This window comes from Plutella xylostella, chromosome 12, assembly GCF_932276165.1.
Source record: "Plutella xylostella chromosome 12, ilPluXylo3.1, whole genome shotgun sequence".
NCBI lineage: Eukaryota > Metazoa > Arthropoda > Insecta > Lepidoptera > Plutellidae > Plutella > Plutella xylostella.
The window spans coordinates 4187785-4205865 of record NC_063992.1 but is presented as its reverse complement, the minus strand read 5'-3'; the positions used below and the strand labels follow the sequence as shown (position 1 = coordinate 4205865).

Genomic DNA, 18081 nt, shown 5'->3' with positions numbered 1-18081 from the left:
GGCTTGTTACCTAACTAAACCACTAAGCGGGTCAAGTTCAGTGATTCTGCCAAGCAGAACCAAGCGAGCTGTTATAATTATTTAAAACTATGCAATTTTATCAAGTTTATAACACCTAGATGGGGAAGCGATTAGAAGATAAGAGGTGCTTCTATTCTATTCTAAGCATGTACCATTTACCACAACAATGCATGGTCTTGCGGGTAAGAGGGTTCATGCTTCCACAGGCGTGCTAGATCTAGATGTGCAGGTTTCCTCAAGATATTTTTCCTTCACTGTGAAAGCACGTTTTTATTTTACTTTACATTATTAAATGCCAAATTACGGATCCTTTCTTACGCAGCACGCGCGGCTCGTAGGTAACATTCTACTGTAGGACATACGCCTCCTCCAAGACTGTAGGGTTTATTAATTGCCATAATCTCGAGGCTTGGCAGACGGGTTTGAGATATAATATGTTTGTTGTTAGCTAGAGATACCACATAGATAGTTAAGTAGGTATACTTCTTATTTACTCTTAGGTTACACCCACCGGACATTAAGTACCTAAGTAAGTATATCAAAACTGCCTGACAACAACTGCCTGAACACTTATCATAAGTAACCTACCTACTTAACAACTCAAATAACCTCCAACCTACCTCTGAAGGTATAATCATATATTTTTACCCATAATGGCAGGTTAAATTGATCAAATTGAGAAATTGTATTGATTTGCGTCGGGCCTGTATTATATTGTTAACTATCGATTGTGGCATTGCCATTTGAGTTAAGTGTAACTTCATATTTTGTGTGGTAACTTTGATTGGCATGCATTTAACTGGCTTAGTAGGCGTTCAAAAATAGTAAACGGTGCTATTACCTATACAAATAACAGTAATAATAGACCGTTAGACATGTCGCTTAAAGCTGAAAAAAAAGTACTTATATGTACTTAACTAGGTAACTAATAAAGGTAGATATATAAATATAACTAGGTATTGAACTTTTCAGAATCAGAATCTGAAGGCCACCTTTTGTGCATTGTTTCGCTACAGCTCTACAAGATTAAATATTCATTCTAGTTACTCCAATCTCTGAAATTTTATAAACTTTAAAAGTATAGGAGACTTTTACGAGTATGTTTAAGCGCTATTCCTTTGTAGAATAGGAACATACCATGATACCACTCTTTATTACAATAAGGTATCTGGTCCCATATTGAATGTTGCAATGGCAACCTCACTGATAAAAATCCACCAAACTAGAACAGCTAGCAGAACCTGTGATATATTATACTAGCTGTTCCCGCGCGCTTCGCTTCGCCTTAAGAAGTTTTCCCGTGGGAATTCCGGGATAAAAAGTAGCCTATGTTCTTTCCCAGGGTCTAGACCGTATGTATACCAAATTTCATTCAAATCCGTTCAGTAGTTTTGGCGTGAAAGAGTAACAGACAGACAGACAGACACAGTTACTTTCGCATTTATAATATTAGTTAGGATTAGGATTATATAGGTGCCGGACAACTGATAAATTATGTATCTAAGTACTTATCTACACAAATACAGTATACATATTACCTACATAGATAGTTTGCCCAGGGCGGGATCCGAGCCCGCGGCCCCAAGCTTCGGAACAGCTTCACTACCACCTTAGGTAGCGAAGCCGGCTCTACCCTACAATATACTTAATTAAAATATTATTGAAGGTACCAATATTTGTCTTCTGCCAATTTGGGTGCGCAAAGTGGGTAAGTATATATTTAAGTATGTATGATTTGTAGGTACTTACTTACCTAATTAGGTAGATACTTTATTATGTAAGTGTAAGAATGTGGCATTGGCTGCCGAAATCAAGCGTAAGTATTCTTTTTAAGTGACAAGTAGATAGATTTAATTCACCTTGTTCTTAAAAAACTACGTATCCGTAGGTTGCAGTGGAATGTTAGGTGTGTCTGATTATTTAACGTAGTTAGGTACCTACTTACTACAGTGATACCTTTGTAGGTAGGTACATGTCTCATTTTCAGCCGAGAAAGCCTAGCTGTAAGTTGGGCAGCAACGCAAGATGCACTACGTTGATCAAATAATAGATAATCTAGTTTCAATAATTAGAAGGATAAATGCTAACAGCAGACTGTGTTCAATCGACTATCTCATCCAAGAAGAATGATACAAGTTTCATGCATGGGGTCCCCTCATCTCGCCTAATCTTTATTGGCCAAAACTCGTTTCGCATAACTCGTAAGGTCTAAACTTTTTTGGCCGAATCATCACTTTGCCAAGACTTATGTGGCATAAGACTCGTTTCGCCTAAAACTCTTTTGGCACAATCTTGGAACACCTAAGTCTCGTTTACTCAAATTTATGTTCGTACCTATGTATAAAATCTTGTTTCTCCTAATTAGAAAATCACGATATTTAATCAAAAAATCATGCATACATATGCCAGTACCTAAGAATACCTATAGCTATCGTGTATACCTAATTGACATACTTAAGGCCCCATTGGTAATTCATTTTTTTTTCGAGCGTTCCTTTGCGATTGCGATGCAACGGTACACGTCAATGGGACCTCACTCTTAGATCGCCTATCACACCTCAGAGAACCTACCTTATTATAGCTGGATCATACAGTCATAAGAGAACGGAAGGAACAGTCGCGTCGTAGTTATCCTTGCACTTACTTCCGATATCCACTGAATCCGACCTCTGGCAGGCTAATCAACCGTGTTTATAATATATTATGTATCATAATATACACATAGCAGTGTGACATGTGGACGGTAATTAAATGTAGATTGTTGTTTTGTTGAGGATAAAATAAGAACTAGAATAAACGTCGGTACGTGGGTAGGATTGAACAGGATATGGATTTCTTGATCGACATGTTTTTGTAGGCATGGTATAAATAAGGTTATAGATTTTTACATATTAAAATTAAAGTGTAGGTAAAATAATTAGGAACACACACCATGAGATTGCTCCCGATATCAGCTATTAGGAATTGTGGTAGGGTAAGTGAATAACAACTTATGGTACTTACCGACGGTAACTACCTCTAGCATATTATCCAATTATTCATACCCAGTTTACAAGCTACAAAATTAATTATGTAGGTACCTAGGTAGGTACTTATCCATACTAATAACACCTAAAGAACCAGAGGATAATAATAAGTAGGTAGGTAGTTACAGGTCAATCTTCTCTCTAATGAATCGAGACGAGACAGAATCATCACAGCATGCAAGAGTTAATGAATTAATCATTCTTTACCTTCTTATTAATTAAGTTTGGAATAAAATAACTAATTTATAGTGGGAGGGGGCTACGTGACAAATCGCACGCAAGATTCAACACAAGGTTTTTGTTTCAATGAATCAGAATGGAAAAAGTTTTAGGTACTACGGCAGTGGTTAGCAACACTGAGTAGACTGACACTGACATTTGTGTCGATGGCCCCGGGTTTGAATCCCGGCAGGGACTTATATTGGAATGGAAAACGTAGGTATTGCGGACAAGCACCTGGTTTTAGAAAACCTCGAGATATTATTATTTCTAGATATGTCATCTGCTATTTCAGACATCGAGGTCATAACATAACTGCAGGCGATAAACCGTCAGCCAGACAGAAGTCTGTTACCAGGGATCCATGGAGCAGTGGATCTAGCCGCTGAAGCTAATGCCGCAGTACTCCACAAGAGTCGCCTCGGGGTGGTGAGACCCCTCCCTGATATGCTGACAGGTGCCGTTCACTTGCCTTGCCTCATAAGAGTACTCGAAGGATTGCGGACAGTCTGGTTCGTGATCGCGCAGTATTTCTCAGAGATTTCCAGCTTCAAGACGAAGTTTTCCAGCAGACGCTTTACCGGTTTTTCCTGGCGGATTTCACTGCATTATTAAAAACCTACCAGTAGTTGGGTTATACCCGACTATTGTCTTTGAACTATGATGACGCAGCATTCCCGTGGCCTGAATGCGGAGAATCTAATCCGACCAATGGAGGTCAAAATCAACAAGTTGGGCCGTTCCATGTCATCAAACCTGTGTATTTATAACAAACTAGCTGTTCCCGCGCGCTTCGCTTCGCCTTAAAAAGTTTTCCCGTGGGAATTCCGGGATAAAAAGTAGCCTATGTTCTTTCCCAGGGTCTAGACCGTATGTATACCAAATTTCATTCAAATCCGTTCAGTAGTTTTTGCGTGAAAGAGTAACAGACAGACAGACAGACAGACACAGTTACTTTCGCATTTATAATATTAGTTAGGATTGTCACGCAACACCCTGTATAACTACGATTACATGCACGAAAGAACGCGAGCCTCTAAATTATGTTATTTTAGATCATTAGTGTAGTGTAGAGCTATGTAATTTATATTTTTTGTTAGCATTATGGATTTTACATGGACATTGATAAATCGAATGTTTATGATGGTGACAGGAGGTAGGTAGGTACTATGCTGTTGCATCCAATCCATGGGTTAGAGCCAGTCCGGACGAGGCGTTTTACGCGAGTCCACTAGCGCGTTCTCGAGATACTACATATTATATCCCGTCCAGAGGAACGCGCGTAAAACGCTTCATCTGGATAGGGTCTTAGCATTTTTACACAGTACGACACGACTCGCGAAGCAATAAGCTTTTGATATTTCTTTCGTTAATAATAATCTAAGTATATGGCCACGAAGGTTCCACTCGAGTGAACCAGGGCAGCCCTACACCCTCGCAGAGAATATGAAAATGAAAAATTCTTTATTGACACCATACTTAAACTAAAAAATCTAAGGTGAGAAACTTAAAACATAAAAAATCTAAAACATAAAACTTAAAACTAACATTAACAGGTACCTTAGGATTTCATTAAAAACTCTGTTTTATACTTATCGACTTTATTCCTTTACACATGAATACAGTATACGTATTTCAACGGCATAAACTTTCAGTGCCTACATACTACCTAAACAACATATGAGTTACATTATATTGTCTGTCTGTAAGTTATTATTCTTTTCTCTATACAACGTGGGTGCTAACATTCAAATTTTGTTTAAATATCTTCTAATGCTATAATTTCCAATTAAGTAGGTAAGTATAATATTATAATTTGTAGTTCTGTTCATCAAAAAGGGGATTATATACTTGGGGTTCCCCAAAGGTATAAACGTTTCAGAGTACTTAAGTATACATAAACAGTTTGAAGCTTTGCTGTTATTTTGTTAAGGTGCAATCACATGCAGTTTTTATTTGTTATTTTAAAGTTATAAAAATGGATGCACCTTTTTACAAAGCCAGAATGATTATCTTAGGTTTTATTATAACTTGTAAATCAAGACTCAAGAATAACAGGCAAATGAGCTACAAAAGTGCAAACTGAGTAAAAAAAATACGCACAAGAATTGACATGCTAGAGGCCCGATACGTTTACAGAGTTTTGCAAAAGTGGTATAGTACACTCAGGTGGAAAGGGGAACTCAGAATTTGCTTATAACTCACTGACTCAGCCTCTCTCCGGTTTAAACACTCTGTATATTGTTTAACGAATATTCTCATAAAATGATTTACTGCTCAGTTCGCACTTCTGTAATATTTTCTTACCGCCAATACAGTTTAAAGTTATGTATTGATTCCTCTATTACACTATCAGTGATTGAATCTATAACTGATTTACATTGAATAATTTAACACAAGTATTTCTATCGTCTTTAAAAATGTAGAAAAATGACTCCGTATCAGATTTCTACATGAATATTATGATGCAGTTTTAAATTAAGCAAATTATAGGCACTACCTTGTGTACCCTGTGAGTTTCTAACAAAATTTCAAAAAATGCATGCACATTTTCTACTTTAAAATATTTTCTGTTACATTTTACTCACGTGGTTTCTAATATTTATGGCTAATGACAATAGCGTGGGGTTATGTGAAGGTATGTATAAATTATATTAGATAAATTTGTATCAAGTCGTGAGGAAGCATAGTACATAACGACTAGTATTAGGAAATTAAAGTTCAAACACAGATAAACATCAGACAATTTGTCACCTTACCAACTAGAGTAGGATTATGTTGATTTTTTTAACGATACACTTAAGCTTACACGAATCCAAGTTCTGACTAGTTCTACATTTACTTACACAAAATTAAAAAAAACTGGAATGTAACCCAGAAAATTAAGAGTTAAAATACAGTAATAAAATATCACATAAAAAAGTGGTTAACAAATAAATTAATTTGTTCTGGTAAATATAATATGTGTACAAACGAAATAAATAAATAAGTATAAATTAGCTATTTTCTATAAAATTTAAACACGTTTTTTTAGAGATGAGATCTAAAACAATCGAAAATTATAATATCGACAAAGGATATTATGTTTAAATATATTACTTTCTTAAAATATCTAGATTAATACTGTTACAATAATTGATTTTTGTAAGAAAAATAAACGCTTCAGCACCTACTAAATATTTGTTATAAATTATTTTGTAGTATAATGTAATCTATTAAACCGTTCACTATATCCGTTACACAATATAATGCTAAACAGGCATTTTTATTTAACTACCGAAAACATTTACAATACAGATAATTCATTTTCTATAGTAATAATAAAATATACTAGTGCATACATAGCGTAGCTTTACTCTGCAATTCATATAGTAAGTATTTCTTTATTTGCTTTCAATCGTTGAATACAGTTTGCCAGGTACATACATCAATCAAGTCTTTATTTCAAGCCGTGTGTCTGACGTCACGCTATATATGTAAATTTTTAGACCACGTAAAATATTTGAGATCATAATAATATATTATATAGATTCTGATTACTCGTTAATATAAAAACCATTTAGGTATTAATTTTGAGATGGCATATAATTGTGAAAATTAAGCAGGAATTGCATGTCAAGACTCGTCAAGAGTGGGCTCGCTAACCCGCTTGTATTAAAATATGTATTAAAATGATCCGAATTCTCCGATCCGTTTACGTAATATAATGAGTAGCATCCAAATAGTCACTCGCACTAGCATACTATTATGGTGTAAAATCACTCTTTAACCGACTCTTTTTTAGCTTTGTTTGCCAGTAAACAGTATTCTATGGTCTAACTTTACTTTACAAATTCATCATCATAAGTGACTTTTACTATACAGAGATGTTTAATTATAAAATTTATTTGTGAGTAACTGGCAGAAAAACGGATATAGGTAATAAGTTTATAAATTTTGTTTCATATCCAAATAACCTAAAATGAAGTAAATACTGATAGCTCGTAGACTGCTACTCAAGGATCTCGTTTCATACTTAACCGCAAGTTCGCACAAACAACGTATCTGTTAGTATTCAGCTAGTTTTCCTCGCCGTGGTAAGAATATCATACATAGTTATTTCGGATAGAAAACACGTTTGTCGTTGGGTCTCGGTCTCTCGGTAACTTGGCAAACACTTATTACTTACAAAGCCATGCGGGGTATTGTTTTAGGTGTCTATTGATGGTCTCGTATTTAGAATCGCTGAACATTGCGGGTCGCACCAGTGGGCCCTCATCGTTACGCTGTTATCTAGTGCTCTTTCCCCGAGTGTATCTAAACGTAGCGGACACTTTAACACCAAATAACCTCAAGTCAAGCAATGGGGAAGAAAACCAAGTGAAATTATAGCAGCTCCAGCGAGTGTGCCTTTCTGGTTCTGGTTGGGGGAAAAAAATGGCGACTGAACCAACCAAAATTAGAACTTGGTGAATTAGGCACAGTCACCTAAGGCGCCATTACTGCGTATTCTAATGGTCTTTCCCCGAGTGTATCTTGTCGTGGCAGGCCTGGCAGACCCGCACGGGGCGCAGCGCGCGCAGCCTCCGCACCGGCGCCTCGTAGCGCGAGCAGCGCCCGCAGAACACCGAGCCGCACTCGCGACAGTGGCGCCGCCGCTCGCATTGTTGTTGCTCCGCTTATATTGGTATCTAATGGTCTATGCCCGAGTGTGTCTTGTAGCAGTCCAGGCACACACTTTAACTATGTAACTATAAGTATGTCAGTTTTGCGTCTTTATGGTCTCGTGCCAAAGTACCAAAGAACTTCAAGTCAAGCAATTACTGCGTTATCTAATGGTCTTTCCGCGAATGTATCTTGCCGTAGCAGGCCAGTAACTATAAGTATGTCAGTTTTGCATTTTTGCCAAATAACCTCAAAACAAGCAATTACTGGTGTGTGTCGTTATCTAGTGGTCTTTCCCCGCGTGTATCTTGTCGTGGCAGGCCTGGCAGACCCTGACGGGGCGCAGCGCGCGCAGCCTCCGCACCGGCGCCTCGTAGCGCGAGCAGCGCCCGCAGAACACCGAGCCGCACTCGCGGCAGTGGTGCCTGCGTTCTTACTGTTGTTGCTCCGCTTATATTGTTATCTAATGGTGTTTTTTCGAGTGTATCTAAACGTAGCAGACACGCAAAATAACCTCAAATCAAGCAATTACTGCGTAATCTAATGGTCTTTCCCCGAGTTTATCTTATCGTAGCAGGCCAGTAAATATACGTAGGTATGTCAGTTTTGCATCTTTGCCAAATAACCTCAAATCAAGTACCAACTAATACATTATCTAATGGTCTTTCCCCGAGTGTATCTTGTCATAGCAGGCCTGGCACACACTTTAACTATGTAACTATAAGTCAGTTTCGCAACTTTATGGTGTCGTGCCAAAGAACTTCACATCAAGCAATTGCTGCGTAATCTAATGGTCTTTCCCCGCGTGTATCTTGTCGTGGCAGGCCTGGCAGACCCGCACGGGGCGCAGCGCGCGCAGCCTCCGCACCGGCGCCTCGTAGCGCGAGCAGCGCCCGCAGAACACCGAGCCGCACTCGCGGCAGTGGTGCCTGCGTTCTAGCGCTGTGAAGCGGACCTGGGGGGAAAAGGTTAGGTTTAGTAAATTTGTGGCTGCAGCGTAATGCAAAAGTGATATAGTGAGCCGAAAGGGGTGACTCAGGAGGTCATTCTGAACAACTTTTGTTGCGGCCGCAAAATACGGAGCCACACTCGCGACAGTCTTGCCGCTGCTCTAGAGCCGTGAAGCGGACCTGGGGGGAGGTTGGAGGTTTAGGGGTTTTGTGGTTGCAGAGTGTACAGGGTGATGCAAAAGTGGTCTAGTGAGCCGAAAGGTGGTGACACAGCACAGGGGGTATTTACATAACCTTGGTCGCCTCATAGCGCCTCGAGGGCAGTAAAGCGGTGGGAGAATATCTTATTGAGATGAGTTATCGTTGCAGCACATACATTGTGTTGGGGCTGGGTTCATTGAAATACACGTAAGTTGGTGTAAGAAGGAGGTGATGAAGTATACGAAGAATTATTTTCACCCACCAAGGGTTTTCTTCTTAATCTTCTTATCCTCTGCACTCCCCTCACGTGTTATCCCCCCTCGCCTCCTCTTCCCTCTCTTCGCCCGAAGACGACTGGTATAATATCCTTTTGTGGCGTTGCTAAGGACTATTTCCATCATATAACTGTATCTTGATGATGAAGGTAATGTACCTGACATTGCGTGCAGTAGGGGGCCGTGTCGTCGCGCACCCAGTGGTCGGCCGGGCCGCCCTTCGAGCCCGACGAGCTCGACATGTCCGGGACGCTCCAGCGGAATATCTGTAACAGACAATTTTGATCTAAGTATATAATTTTTAAATACGTAGACTCTATCTAATATCTAAGTAGTCATCTTGAACACTGAGGCATTAGCTTTAGCGACCATATCAGCTGTTTAGGGATCCTTGTTTTCCAATCACGAATACTCCTTTTGATACAGGACCTCGATTCGAAGCCATGGGCAGCACTAGGCTAGCAGCGCTACATAAACTATAAAGCTTTATTATTATTATGCACATTGTACAAGGTCTACTATACGAGAAACTCGTGTGCGTTGTCTGATGCCACGCAACACTAGGCTGTAGCTACATAGAGACTAGGTCTACACTCACCCGGCCCCTGGCGTCGCCCACGGCCAGCCCGCGGCGACGCAGGTCACGGGACACTAGGCTGTAGCTACATAGAGACTAGGTCTACACTCACGCGGCCCCTGGCGTCGCCCACGGCCAGCCCGCGGCGACGCAGGTCACGGGACACTAGGCTGTAGCTACATAGAGACTAGGTCTACACTCACGCGGCCCCTGGCGTCGCCCACGGCCAGCCCGCGGCGACGCAGGTCACGGGACACTAGGCTGTAGCTACATAGAGACTAGGTCTACACTCACGCGGCCCCTGGCGTCGCCCACGGCCAGCCCGCGGCGACGCAGGTCACGGGACACTAGGCTGTAGCTACATAGAGACTAGGTCTACACTCACGCGGCCCCTGGCGTCGCCCACGGCCAGCCCGCGGCGACGCAGGTCACGGGACACTAGGCTGTAGCTACATAGAGACTAGGTCTACACTCACGCGGCCCCTGGCGTCGCCCACGGCCAGCCCGCGGCGACGCAGGTCACGGGACACTAGGCTGTAGCTACATAGAGACTAGGTCTACACTCACGCGGCCCCTGGCGTCGCCCACGGCCAGCCCGCGGCGACGCAGGTCACGGGACACTAGGCTGTAGCTACATAGAGACTAGGTCTACACTCACGCGGCCCCTGGCGCCGCTCACGGCCAGCCCGCGGCGACGCAGGTCACGGGACACTAGGCTGTAGCTACATAGAGACTAGGTCTACACTCACGCGGCCCCTGGCGTCGCCCACGGCCAGCCCGCGGCGACGTAGGTTACGGGACACTAGGCTGTAGCTACATAGAGACTAGGTCTACACTCACGCGGCCCCTGGCGTCGCCCACGGCCAGCCCGCGGCGACGCAGGTCACGGGACACTAGGCTGTAGCTACATAGAGACTAGGTCTACACTCACGCGGCCCCTGGCGTCGCCCACGGCCAGCCCGCGGCGACGCAGGTCACGGGACACTAGGCTGTAGCTACATAGAGACTAGGTCTACACTCACGCGGCCCCTGGCGTCGCCCACGGCCAGCCCGCGGCGACGCAGGTCACGGGACACTAGGCTGTAGCTACATAGAGACTAGGTCTACACTCACGCGGCCCCTGGCGTCGCCCACGGCCAGCCCGCGGCCGCTGCGCGCGGCGGCGACGCACGTCACGGGCGCGGGGCTCGCGTTGTCTCGGCGCGAGAACGCCGTGTGCATGGTCAGCTTGCCGCGGAACACGAGGCGGCGGCGCCATTTTATGCTGCCTGCTAACGCTGGAAGGAAAGAAAGTTGGTTTTTAGTTTGTTCTATTTGGAGCCATTACACATAGCCCATCGATTACTCCACCGGCCATCGTTTCTTTAGCATATATGGCTCCACAACCACATCAGCTTTCAAATTTTAAGTGCCCTCACAATCTCCCCATGCATTGCTCTTTCCATAGCCTGCTGAGCGGCTTTAAATCAGCAGTCAATCACAATACATGTAAATAAAGTAATAAACGATTTTAAATTACCTGGATCAGTAGTCTTCACGGCACTCTTCCTATTCGCCTTCTCACTGAGCGCGGGCGACTCGGGAGCACTAACAACCACGAACGAGTCGGTCAGGCTGGTGTCAGACTTGCTGGGCCGGAGGGCGGAACCCTCGGCTGAAGCGTCTGATGCTGGGGCGGCGTCCAGGGAACCCGATTCCGTGGACTCGCCTATGCTGCCGCCACCTGGTGGTGAGTAATAATGTTAAGCCAGAAATGTTTAAATATTTAATAGTATTGCGACCTTAACTTAATGGCATAAAGTTCGAAATAAGGTGGCAATATTTAAGCCACTGTCTTCAAAAGGGTTTGGTTACGTAATTATATAATACTGTAGTAATATAAGCGCAGATAAGAAGCGAATTTGCCAGGAATACCAATGTCATTTAAAACTGAAACTAGGATGAATAGACTAAGATTATCAAATGGTCAAGAAGCGATAGGAAAATGGTGGCACATAAATAGATGTATGAAGGACTATTGACAGAAAGGGCGAGATATAATGAAATAACACAGAACATTTAAAAAATTCAAATGCATCAACAGATTACACAAAAAACCACTCACTCTTTCTAAACAGCGGATTGATGCCTTTAGACTTGCGTCTCAGTACCACATTCCCTTGCGTCTGCGGCGCTTCCTTATTTTCGTCTTCCTTCTCATTGTCATACTCCTGTTTCTCTTCCTCACAAGAGTCAACTGTCATGTCAGAGTAGGTTCGCCTCCTTTCTTCATTGTCACTGCAAGTGTCTTTTTCTTCGTGCGTTCTAGAAGATTCTTTGGCGCTAGTTGTCTCACACGCGTCTGATAGGGAACTCTCGGATCCGGATTTTGTTAGGTTGCCTGTAGATTTCGCTAGATTCCCTGTTAAAAGTAAAGATTAAATGAAAAAAAACTATCAATTAAAAAAGTATATACCATACAGGACTGGAGTGTAGCACAGGACCGTGGGACTTGGCATAACATGGAGGAGGCCTATACCCTGCAGTGGGTTGACATAGGCTGATGATGATGATGATGATGATGATACCATACAGTGAACATAAATAATTCAATATATACTTTTCTGCAGTTATAAAATATGTTTGTTGTAATTTACATAAATATTAATGAAAAGTAACTAACCTTCAATCTCTTGCGACAAGCTCATCTGCTTCACCAACTCTTCGACTCGTTTTATCGCCGCTTCCCGCTTTTCCGGCTCAATATCTTCTGGCTTTGTCTCTCCTTCGTTATTCGTCGCATCTTTCCTCCTTGTCTCTTCTTCAGACTTCAGTTCGCTTTCAGATTTAGCCTCTTCGCTTTCCTGCACCGATAACTGGTGGTCAGGAACCTTATCTAAGGAGGTATTATGGTCTATTTTGCTTTGGTCTATGCTTTGTGGTTCTTCTGTCGGTTGTGCTTGCTCCTCTTCTGTGTCAACTACATAGTCTATGGACCACATCTGTGAAAGGAAGATATTGTTTAATATTTATATCCAGGCAATCAATAAACGAATAATGGATACCCTGTTTAAGGTACCACTCGAGAGGTTAATACTTATGCTTATAATGGTTATTACAGATACCATGCCCCGCGGCACGGGTCCGTTATCGTCGTCGATATACTAGTTCAAAATGAGCGTTCCACCAATAAATGCGCTGTATTTATCTTGAATCGCGATATAGCTACTTTTATCCACGTCGATATCACACCCATGCAGCGGGCACAGCCCACAGCGCACTGACCCGCACGACGCCGTCGGCGTTGCCGGTGACGACCACGTGCAGCGGGTCCCACTCGCGCGTCTGGCTGAAGGCGGCGCACAGAACCTGCTGAGCTCGCGTGTCCGCCGAGCCGAGGAGCGTGCCGTTGATGGACCACACGTGGAGCCAGCTGCCGGCGCACGTGGCTATGTCGCCCTGGAAAAGGGAATTGGGGTTGGCAACCATTCATTTCGCTTTGCACCTGTCCGTTAAGCCACCTGTTGTCGGGCTATGCAAAATGTTAAGATGGTCTCATTTATAAGAAATTTGTATTAAGTATACGGCTAAGCATACAGGTTCATAAGTAGTAATACACTATTTCATATCTTTAAATTTGAACTGTCGTGGTGTCTTGAAAACACAAGCTTTAGAAAGATTATCGTCTCCACCAATCTATGTTACGGGCTTTTGATGATGATCCTCTATTTAAATTAGAGGACATTTCCAATAGTCGAGTTTTGAGCGTCCATTTCCTCTTTGACTACACCTGCAGACAATAAAACCCTAACACACTCACCGTCCGCTCATCAATAGCCAGCGCAGCTATCGGCTGCGAAGCCCCATCCACACACAGTTGCCTCACAAACATGCCGCGCTCTATGTCCCACACTATGGCCACCCCGTCGCGACTGCCACTGACTACCAGGTTGTAGGCTGATGAGGCCGCTAGTGACGTCACGGCCTCTTCGTGACCGTATAGGCACACTTTGACGGTCAGTTTCCGCCGTCTGGCCGAGTACTGCCAGACTGTTACTACCTGAAATGGTATTTTGTGGAATTAATTATGGGATTGATGGGTTTTTTTTATGTAGATGGTGTTTTTGGTTTCGACTGGAATTTGATAACTTGATAAATAACAAAATTAGTTACAACTACAGATTCTAACATCTCTTTGGTAGGTAAATAAATATGCCTGTGCTAACTACTCATTTTAGATGACTAATCTCACTCTTCACACTTTTAGGTTGCTTTTCCGCCACAGATGTGATAGGCTACGTTGCTATGGATGCGTTTGATATCACACAATTAATTCATTGGTACAGTATAGCACTGAAGAGAACGGATTTCTTTCACATCTTCGCAGCATAGCACATCTCAGTTACAAATACTGTACGGAACACCGTACATGGTTAAGTAGATACTTAATTATTTCTGCAACATCATCAGTTCGCGCGTCAACTTACACCCTAAGACAGTCCCTAAAAAATACATAAAACATCACTAACCGTACTAGTCCCAGCCGTGACAATAGTCTTCGCATTAGGACAAACACAAGTCACAATCTCGCCACACTCCTGAGCGACCGCCTCGCAAACAAACACAGTCTTGTCATTGTCATAGTTGCCGATCCTTAGCGAGTGATCCGCGAAGCCCCACGCCACGTACTTGTTGTATGTCGGGGGCATTAGCACTTTGTTCTGTTCCACTGCTAGAATTGCCTTTTCCGTGTAGAGGATCTGGCCGACTGGGCCTTTTACCTCTGTAATAAAAAGACAATCACAATTTATTGTGTATATAATATATATACGTATCGTATATGTTTCTTACGTCCGAAACATCTTGAGCAGTAAGCGATTGACACTACTTTGTTTAGCCATTCCTTTCACCACGATTTATTTGCCACTAGCCCTAATCTAGCTGTAGCATTGTTCGTTACCAACACAATAAAAAGAAGATTTTTACAAATACAACATACCTTTCACTGGTTGCAAAGAAGGCCTCAAGTTATCAAGGTTGTGGAAGAACAATTTCTCAGGCGGCGTGACGCCCTGCGACGGTATTATGTTGTTGGGATCCAAAATGGTTGAGCTCCTTTGTGACATCTTCTTGCTAGGGTGAGCTTTCTTGAACAGCTGTTTGGGGATCTGCCCGAAGTTGTTGATGAAACCTATTGTGGCTGTCTTCTTTAGCGGGTCGTCGATACTGAAAGGGAGAAAATTATCGTCTAGTGCAAACATAGTAAACTCGCTACAACAAAGGGTATCAATGGATTTTTCTGTGACATAGTAGGTACCTAGCTTTAAAAATAATATTTAGGGTTTTAGAAATACCAGTTTGGTTTGTACTGCCTCGCTATGCTCAGTACTTAATATTTTAGGATATATGGGATTACTTCGTATGGCCTCGCTTCGCTCGGCTCTTTGGGGTTTAGAAAGTGCAGTTACGTTTGTATGGCCTCGCTGCGCTCGGGTCTCTAAGCTTCAGGGTACACATGGGTTGAGATGTAGGTCCTTATACTTTAGTTAGGGAACGCCGGTTAGGTTTGTGCTGCCTCGCTTCGCTCGGCTCTTTAGGTTTTAGGAAATACGGCGTTAGTATTTATGTGTCGCAGCCGGATCGTATAATCCGGCGTATTACATTACGGCTGGCCGCATTACAACACAGGGCTGCTTTGTAATGCGGCGTATCAACGTTTAGCCGGATTGTCATTTCAATACGTTCTTCAATACGGCGGCCCACGTTTAGCCGCATCGTACTACTACTGAATTGTAGGGTAACCATGTCCATACTAAGCATGACATTACAGGTGAAGGAATTTTGTAATCATAATAGAGTAAATATATCATATGGACTTCCAAGTATCAAAATACTGTTCATGGGTACTACTCGGATTGTAGGATCTTCGGAATTATTATTCTTCATCATCAACATCACTTCTGGACGTAGGCCTCTCCCAAAGCACGCCACTGGATGCGATCTACAGCTTTCCACATCCAATCATTACCAGCCACCTTTCGCAAGTCGTCACCCCATCTAGCCTGAGGGCGTCCCACACTACGTTAGCCTCGTCGCAGTCTCTTCAAGATCAAATAACCTTTGCCGGCCACATTTATATTTTTTGACCCAGTAGTATTATCTGGAAATCCGCCGACCAGCAGAATCCATGGTCACTTTAGCTGATTGATGTGCGTTATAAATTTTGTACGTTTTTCACTGTACCGCATTGATCGGAATAGAAATTATTTAATTTCACGTGAAAATTGTTCTTGAAGTACTGTTTACTAGCATATTTAACACTATTTCTTCGTTTTAATCATCATCAAATATCTGTATCCAACGCCATTATTGTTATTATGTCAAGCAGCGCCACGAGTGTTAAAAATCAAAACTAAAATCATTCAAAGCGGCGGCTAATCTGTCGCCGTATTACATAACGGCCAGCCGTATTGAATGACGTATGATGTCGAATACAATCCGGCGCATTTTCATTCAGCCGTATTCAATACGGCTAAACGTTGATCCGCCGCATTACAAAGCGGCCCTGTCTTGTAATGCGGCTAGGCGTCATGTAATACGGCGGGTTATACGATCCGGCTGCGACATATGGCCTCGCTTCGCTCGGCTTTCTAGGATTTAAGAAATACAGGGTTAGTTTGTGTGGCCTCGCTTCGCTCGGCTCTTTACGGTTTAGAAGTGCCGGTTAAGGGGATCCCTAAAGCTAAAATGCTAAAGTCGGCTTGATATACTTGATTAGATTGGAAAAACGGTGGCTTCTATCACATTGATAAAAATATATTTTGTAGCAGAGGGTATACTGAACATGTTAGTTGCTTATAAATTGGTGCAGGATTATAATAAGTATGTTAAAAAAAATTGCAAACACACCATGTCTTTTGCCATTTTTTGACTTATTATGAAAAAACCCTCGAAATCAGAGGGCCCATTTTCATGGAATCTTATATGTATGTGTAGGTAATTAAATTCTTAACAAAGTTACCTTAAAGAGTTGGATTTAATGGACCAGAAGTCAACTTTTTTTGCAAAAAACTAATAAATTCCGGTTTAAAAATGATGACACCGTGACAGATTTCAGATTTCTTCAGTCGTCGCCCTGGTGGCGGCCTGTTAGGAGCGATACCCACGCCATTTTATTTTTTATCAAATATTTCACAAAAACTGATTAAATCAACAAATTATGACTACAAGTATTATAATACATATGCATTTGCTATGGAAAGTTAATTTTCTAATCATTTTAGATGCAGAAAAGCCGAAAATTCTTAGAAAACATTTCGCCTTTTCGATTTGTTTACATTTTTTACTATAGAGTTACAGATGCATAGATAAAGGTAAACATTGCACATAATGACACTTATTAGATTCTCCGAATAAGAACTATACGGTCAATGCAGTATGCCAAAGCGCGAGCCTGTTTATATTCTGAGGGGTAATTTATTTTATTTTAACGGTTGTGTATGGTAGGTAAGCTACACAATATACAGGGTGTTGAAAAGTAAGTTCATAATTTGTTTTATTTGAAACCAAAAACCGTAGTTAATTAAAAATATATATATTTTAAGATGTGGTAGTCTGTACACTACAGGTTGTTAAAAATAAATAAGTATTTTTAAAAATTGAAGATCTAAAATTTACATAATTTTTTAAATCTATTTAACAAGCTTTGCAAAAAAGCGGTTAAGTGCGACTGTATCTCGCCATGAAAAAAATGAAATGTTTACTGTAGCTATGAATTTTATGCGTTACAAGTGGAATAAAATACCGCATAATATTATGTACAACTATGTAAGAGCCTAGTTTTAAAAAAAAACTCATAAGAAAATATTAAATACACAGGTTTTTTAACCCCTGAAGGAAATAGAGGGGTGTTATAAGTTTAAAGTAAGGGCTGATTTTTTTTTTTAAATTAGGGTGATAGGTAATGTATATTTTTAATGATTTTTTCAAATAGATAAATGTTATACCATTTTTAAATTGCCATAAAATTACCTATAGTTATAGTTATAGAAAAGGGCAGGGCTACCAGTGCCCATTCGCCACTGCAACCTAAAAGATCTATAAATTATGACTCCCCATGCCGAGTCTCACTCTACAGGCCCAGGTCTTTTATAAACCTGATATTACCTATACAGGATGTTGCAAAAAGG

At 41.8% G+C, this 18081-nt stretch overlaps 1 protein-coding gene across 1 annotated transcript in view; it reads right to left on the bottom strand.

Annotated features, from left to right (window-relative positions):
- Positions 1-8685: 8685 nt before the first annotated feature.
- The window catches only part of LOC105384228 (WD repeat and FYVE domain-containing protein 3), a 51959-nt gene continuing 42563 nt past the window's right edge, over positions 8686-18081 (bottom strand). Inside the window, exons 47-56 of the mRNA XM_048624444.1 lie at positions 14892-15118; positions 14422-14675; positions 13713-13952; positions 13178-13351; positions 12576-12894; positions 12018-12314; positions 11433-11636; positions 11027-11190; positions 9495-9602; positions 8686-8865 (exon numbers count right to left, since the gene is read on the bottom strand). Coding sequence (XP_048480401.1) covers positions 8698-8865; positions 9495-9602; positions 11027-11190; positions 11433-11636; positions 12018-12314; positions 12576-12894; positions 13178-13351; positions 13713-13952; positions 14422-14675; positions 14892-15118 — 2155 coding nt within the window. The 3' untranslated portion in view covers positions 8686-8697. The remainder of the gene's footprint in view (positions 8866-9494; positions 9603-11026; positions 11191-11432; positions 11637-12017; positions 12315-12575; positions 12895-13177; positions 13352-13712; positions 13953-14421; positions 14676-14891; positions 15119-18081) is intronic.